Genomic DNA, 7,500 nt, shown 5'->3' on the forward strand with positions numbered 1-7,500 from the left:
ATTAAAACGCCTCCATGGTTTCTTTTCATGTTCTAGCTCAGACCACACCCGCCTCTTAAGTAGTGTCTATCTTATTTGGGTTTTCTTGGAACATTCTAGAACAACCTCGACCAACCGTTTCCCCTGTCCGCGTTATCTGCGTTCTCCCGTGGCTGTGTGCCTGGCTGTGCCCTGGTGACGAGAGATGGCGTGGGTCTCTGTGTGCCTGGCTGTGCCCTGGCTGTGCCCTGGTGACCAGAGATGGCGTGGGTCTCTGTGTGCCTGGCTGTGCCCTGGCGACGAGAGATGGCGTGGGTCTCTGTGTGCCTGGCTGTGCCCTGACGACGAGAGATGGCGTGGGTCTCTGTGTGCCTGGCTGCGCCCTGGCGACCAGAGATGGCGTGGGTCTCTGTGTGCCTGGCTGTGCCCTGGCTGTGCCCTGACGACGAGAGATGGCGTGGGTCTCTGTGTGCCTGGCTGTGCCCTGACGACCAGAGATGGCGTGGGTCTCTGTGTGCCTGGCTGCGCCCTGGCGACGAGAGATGGCGTGGGTCTCTGTGTGTCTCGCTCCCTCTCCCGGAGCTTGTGCTCACTCGCACGGCTCACAGTAAAGAAGATAAATCATTTCTCCTCCCTGGCTCATGGCTCATGACTCATTCACGAGCGCGGAGCATTAGGATGCAGCACGGCGCTGCGGAGCGGGAGGACCAACCGGCAGACTCCATTTGCCTCTGAGTCTGAGTCTCCACACGGCCTCCATCTCAGGGACAGGACGGGATACCCATGTTCCTCTGATCCTGAATCATGACCCTGGTTCCCTTGGCGATGGAGAGGTGATGGCGGGGCAGGACTCATGACCCTGGTTCCCTTGGCGATGGCGGGGCATGACTCATGACCCTGGTTCCCTTGGCGATGGAAGGGTGGCGATGGCAGGGCAGGACTCATGACCCTGGTTCCCTTGGCGATGGCGGGGCAGGACTCATGACCCTGGTTCCCTTGGCGATGGAGGGGGGGGGGCGATGGCAGGGCAGGACTCATGACCCTGGTTCCCTTGGCGATGGAAGGGTGGCGATGGCAGGGCAGGACTCATGACCCTGGTTCCCTTGGCGATGGAGGGGGGGGGGGGGCGATGGCAGGGCAGGACTCATTGACGCACAACATGCAGAATACAGAATGGAAAAGAAAATAGTCTTTCATCACTAGACAACCATATTACATCAGCCACTTGAAGAAAAAAATACATGCTAAATAATACTTCCCCAATGATGCAATTATTACATCTGCTCAATCTGAACATGTAATCAGCTCCCATTAATGTAAAGTTTGATTACATCATCGGTAAACATACAGTATAATCAGCTCCCATTAATGTAACGATATTGATCATCATTGCATGACTTTTAGAACACCAACTCGTCCGTGCTAGTACAAACGCACACACACACTCGTCTGTGGTAGTACAAACACACACACACTCGTCCGTGGTTGTACAAACACACATCACACACACACTCGTCCGTGGTAGTACACACACCCTCGTCCGTGGTAGTACACACACACACACACACACACAAACACACTCGTCCGTGCTAGTACAAACGCACACACACACTCGTCTGTGGTAGTACAAACACACACACACACACACTCGTCCGTGGTTGTACAAACACACATCACACACTCGTCTGTGGTAGTACACACACACTCGTCCGTGGTAGTACACACACACACACAAACACACTTGTCCGTGGTAGTACTACACACACACACAAACACACTCTTCCGTGGTAGTACACACACACACACACTCTGTGGTAGACAGAAAGAGAGACTGCAGTACATTTCAAGGGGGACCTGATTGACTTCAACCTGCTATGCCATTTCTACCATAGAGTCTCTGTAATGGTCAGTTCTTTTTCTACAATGTACTGAACTGTGATTCGATATGATTTTATTTGAAATTAAATGTAGTATGCGTGCCTATTTCTGTACAAATCAGTTCAGTTGTGAATAGAATGTAAAATGTGCAGTTAATATGAAATCAGATGTGCCATATTAGTTTTTTTTTTTAATTGCAGGAAGTGTTTGTAGATAGATTCTAGGATGGTTTTGTTTGATTGTTTTTTTGTTGTTGTTGTTGTTGTTGTTTGAAGAGCCATTTGGAAACAAGCCTATTCAAGAGAGTGTACAACTCTGCCGTCATAGCTAGAGCCTCATACCGAGACTCTTAACCAACAGCCCCTGTGTGTGTGTGTGTGTGTGTGTGTGTGTGTGTGTGTGTGTGTCAGCCTCACCCCTGCAGTAGGTGGTCTTCCACAGCAATGATCTCATTCACAAGGGGCTTTTATTTTATTTTTTAAGTTACTCTGTTGTCGCTGTGCATTGTCTGCATGTTCCTGTTTTATTTCATTGTTTGTTTACATTTCACAGTGCTAGAAAATGATAAACAATAAACACAGGATGCACTGTACTATTGGGAAACACATTACTTTAATCATGCTCTCCAAGGTCAATAGCCCTGATTGGACAATAAGGAGAGCTCAGGTCGATGAGCCAATCAGGAGTTGCGTTAGCGCCAGTCTGATCTGGTGGGATGCGTGTTTCAGCGAGCGATTATTTCTCTGACAGATTGCCTCATTAAGATGTGAAATGAAAACAAACGGCAGCCGTGAGAGCTGGGATTGCAGTCGTTTACACACTCCAAGATGTCATTAACCTCTGAATGTGAAGCTATACTGGTTGCAGTCATTTCATTTGTTTTTTTGATGGTTCATGTTACCAGTCACTCCTGTCCTGAAAGGATCAAGTATAAGGGATTTGTTTATTGTTTGTTGTTTGTTTATTTGTGTGTTTTCACTGCCCATGCTTCGCTCCAGTTTAATTATATCTGTCCCCACAGAGCTCCCAGAATGCAACTGCATGATGTATGATTGGACCCAGTGGTATCAGTCTGTTTGAGTGTCCCTTGCTCTGAGTTCTGTTGAGTCGCTGTCAGTACATTCGTTGAGTCTGAGTTTAAGACCACGGTGTTGCTTGTCTTCACTGCTGATAAGGATAAAGGTTATCTGGCAGACATTTGCGCCAAATAAGTGCCCTTATAACTCTCTGACTGGGCACTCCCAGAGTGGGCCATACCATTACTGTCTGACTGGGCACTCCCCATAGTGGGCCATACCATTACTGTCTGACTGGGTACTCCCATAGTGTCTGACTGGGCACTCCCCATAGTGGGCCATACCATTACTGTCTGACTGGGCACTCCCCATAGTGGGCCATACCATTACTGTCTGACTGGGCACTCCCCATAGTGGGCCATACCATTACTGTCTGACTGGGCACTCCCCATAGTGGGCCATACCATTACTGTCTCACTGGGCACTCCCCATATGTGGGCCATACCATTACTCTCTCACTGGGCACTCCCCATAGTGGGCCATAGCAGATACCGTTGACTGGTGTTGGCACTCATACCCCAGTTTAAAATGTTTTATCATGAAACATTCCTGCTGGAGTTGAAAGAGCGTTAGCCCCCGGGCAGAGAGAGAGCTATGCTGCTCTGTAAGATCATCCCTGAGAAAGCTCTTTATGAATGCAGGCTGGCAAGCCCTGTGCCTAACCCCCCGAGCCCCGACCCTGGCATCAGGAGCAGACATCTCTGTGTGTCTGCCAGCCCCAACCTCAAGGCTGACTGCCCCCCCCCCCCCCCCCTCGAGCAGGCTGGGGCAAGACCGATTAAATGCCCCTCTGTGGCCCCGGGATCCCGATCAGCACGGAGAGCTGGCTGTGATGCAGGCAGTCAGTCAGTGAGGTTGTTAACTTCCACAGCCAACATCCCATAATGCCAAGAGCTGGGGCTGGGCGCCACCAGAGGACTCACCAACTGTTCCTGATTGGCAGCCTGTTCTGCGCCAAGATGTGTGCTAGACATGTTCATCAGTGTTCAACAGACACTTGGACACGCTGCCCCTGTGCTGTGGTGTTGTAGGTGTTTAAAGCATGTTTATTTATGTGTTCTGTCTCTTTTTTGGTTGGTTGGTTTGTTTATGTGGCAGCCATTTCACGTTCAAGTTGATTTGTGGTTTTACTATTCTGAAATGTCTTTGTTGTGATAAGATACGTGGTTTAACTGGCAAAGCAAGCCTCACCGCCATCTGTGAACTGAAGCCATGTTGGTCTTGCATTGTTGCAATATGACCATTCAGCTCGTTATGTCAAGTGATACGATTAGAACACGTGAAGACTAAACAGCATTGTCTCTAGTTCTGTTGCATAAGATTCCCCAGTTGTGTTGCGCCAGACATTGACGTTGTCCTCAGCCTGTTGGCGCCTCCTCAGCCTTTCTTTAGTTGTGCTCTGTCCTCCTAAGGCAGCAGGGTAACAGATTTACCCGTGTGATTGAATAGTGAGTGCAGGTGGATTTGTAATTTTGCACTGGTCTCGATGTACCGGTCTTTGGTAAATGAGATCGCTAATGGTTTCTGTCAGCTTTGTTAGCGCCTCGTGAGCCCGCTGTGCATTGTGTCTGCGCGCGCTGTCACTCTGCTAAACGGTTGAACGGGCTCCACTGCAGAGCAGACCGCGCGCGTGCGCGTGTGTGTGCGTGTGTTATCCTCTGGAGAGGGATGTTTAGCATAACACAGCTCTATGTCTCACTAAGCGCAGTTTTATCTACTCTTTAACACTTGAAGTCTTCCAATGATTTAATCAAAAGTGATGGATTTTATTTTAAAGTTGGACTTACTGGGTTAGTTATCCATTCGGCCACACTGCTTAGATGCTTAGAGTAGAGCCAGTTATATAGGAATAGATTTGTTTTATTATTTTTACTCTTCGACATTTGTTCAAGTGTGAAGATGCAATGAGATTTCAGTGATTGGGTGAATTTAAGGTGACCGACGGCATGATGTGACAGAATAGTGTTAGAATCAGTGTTTTGTGAATTGCTACATTGATGTTTTGAGAGTAAAACAGATGACTTGAACTTTTGATTTTCAAAAATGTAATTTAATAGACCTTGTGTGCCATGCCCTTATCTTGCTTGCATTTTCTTCAAGACTTGTGAATGGCGATGAAGCTCAAAGATTTAACTCTGTATTTTCATGGACTTTGTAGTCTTTAGACTCATATTTATACATTGTAAATTAAAAAAAAAATATAATAAAAAGTTTTGCTGAACCGTTGATTCTTTGACCCAACACATCCTACACAATTGTGATACAGCAAATCAAACAAAATATCACTGATGTTAAGACTTTTTGTGACTTTAGGCCAACTCCTGGATAAGCTATTGCACTGTAATAAATAACTTTATGTCGGCCTGTTGTGTTGCCCCACTGAATTGATAAATGACTGCGGTAGCCCTCGTGCAGTTCCCATGTGCGACCACTGGGAGGCGTTCTGAGCCCGCGGGACACAGCGCCCCTTTGGTAATAGCCTACTGTTAAGGTACACTGCGCTCAGGCTAGTTAGACCAGCTTTACCGTCCTCGTGTGGCGTTTTACCATAGTAGACGGGACAGATGTCCTATCCACCATCTAGCGCATACATAATACATATACAAGCCACTCCTACCTACCCACGCACACACACGTTTATCTCACTCTCTCTCTCTCTCTCTCTCTCTCTCTCTCTCTCTCTGTCAGTCTGTCAGTCTAGCTTTCTATGTACCCTAAGCTAATTATTTACAATTCTACTATCCATCCAGTGGACATATATTTGCCATAATAGGCCCAATCACACTGACTCAATAGGCTTTATCTTTTATTTTGACTGTCCACACACACACAAACACACTTCACTTTTCTAACATGGGATGTTATGCAACTGGTTAGGCTCGTGGGCACGAGGCAACAGAACAACTCGTATAACACAGCCTACGTTTGGTGGTGTTATTCAGAAGTGTGCACAGGTGTCAATAAAATTGAAAACAAATACCGTTGGATATTATCCACATATACACACTTAGTCAACCGCGGTGGGATTGCATAGATGTAGCCTACAGGAGCCCGCGTTAGCCTGTACAAGAATAACATCATGAGAAAGAGACGTGACTGAGACAACGTCCTCTCCTCCCTCCCTTCCGTATGGTTGGCTAGTGGTGGAGAATCCCACCCCCCACTCTCCTCTCACGGTACCGAAGGTAATTATTGGAAAGGAGGGGGATGCTTAGCAACATAGCTTACAAGGCACTGGGCAAGTAGGGGGAGCATATAACGGACATCCTGCAGTTACCATAATTCTACACCTTGGATAGATAATCGATACATTCGAAACGGTGGAATATCGCTATGCAAACAGACTGTTTGCCACTACCAACCGACGTGTTATGGTCTTAGCCGTTGGAGAAGCTCGGGCGATCACTTCATTTGCGCGTTCACAGATTTTACGTACCCTTACACGCGCTTTACTTTCTAATAATTGTTGACCGGTTAAACCGCCACCCTGAAGTTCATCGTTGTTATTTTGGCCGCCGGTATGGTGGCCTTTGTCGGCGCGGTCATCTGCATCATTGCTGCCGTTCACACCGGATCGCCGTCCGCCGCCGTGGCTCAGCCACTGGCCAACAACCAGTCGCTGTCTCCGGACGCGGGCGCGCAGACTCTCACCCCGGGGTCTGTGCCTGCGCGGGCCGGACCTGTGGACGCTCTCCATGGTCCTGAAGCCAACGGCGGAGAGCCGGGGAGCGTGGAGACGCCGACCTTCTACACGGTAACCGGCACCACCGGAGGCGGCGCGGGAAGACAGGTGACGTACAGTCGTCTTATCTGCACCCCGATCCCCGCTGGGGAATGTAAGCCCAAAAACTTTCAGCAACAACAAGCGGACGACCCGACGCTGTACGCAGGCGAGGACTGGGGATACCTGCGCACCACGGCCGACGAGCTCCGCCAGACCGTGCTTCAGCAGGAGGACGAGATTCTCACGGACCAACGGACCATTCGCGAGCTGACAGGGAAGCTCAAAGAATGCGAGAGGGGGGACGTGGTGGTGGTCGGAGTCGGCGGCCCCGGGAGGAGCGCGGGAATGTGGGGCGGCAAACGGAGCGAGGATGACCACATCATGGCGCGAGACGAGGCGCCAGCTGAGATGCTCGCTGCCCGCGCCGTTCAGGAGCTGGAGCGAGCCATCAATCAGCTGAAGGGCCGCATTGAGAAGCTGGAGGTGGGCAATGCGACGCTTGTGTGTTTTTCAGTAGGCTAAGCCGCTTCAGGCAGACCATGTATGATATAGGCTACCCCGTGGGAAATCCAGAAGCTGACTTGTGGAGTTTAACCTAACCTGACCGATCCTATTAATTCAGGCTTGGTCAGCTGCCAAAAACTAGATGTGATAGTGGGAAAAAAATATTCATGTTAATTAATGCATGAAGAGATAGCAACAAAAACATCTACTGTGTGTTTGTGAATATTTATGCAAACATAAGACCATGAAGTGAAAAGTAAAAATTGATCAAATGTCCCGTTTGGAGTATGTGAGCTCCAGAACTTTTCTGAGAGCTGAGCTGTTCGAGTTCATCTGCAT

The 7,500-nt window shown here is 48.9% G+C and overlaps 1 protein-coding gene across 1 annotated transcript in view; it reads left to right on the forward strand.

Annotated features, from left to right (window-relative positions):
• LOC105912871 overlaps positions 1-7,500 on the forward strand; it is a 25,059-nt gene that overhangs the window by 11,679 nt on the left and 5,880 nt on the right. Inside the window, exon 6 of the mRNA XM_031560706.2 lies at positions 6,427-7,140. Within this exon, the coding sequence (XP_031416566.1) occupies positions 6,427-7,140 (714 nt within the window). The remainder of the gene's footprint in view (positions 1-6,426; positions 7,141-7,500) is intronic.

This window comes from Clupea harengus, chromosome 23, assembly GCF_900700415.2.
Source record: "Clupea harengus chromosome 23, Ch_v2.0.2, whole genome shotgun sequence".
NCBI lineage: Eukaryota > Metazoa > Chordata > Actinopteri > Clupeiformes > Clupeidae > Clupea > Clupea harengus.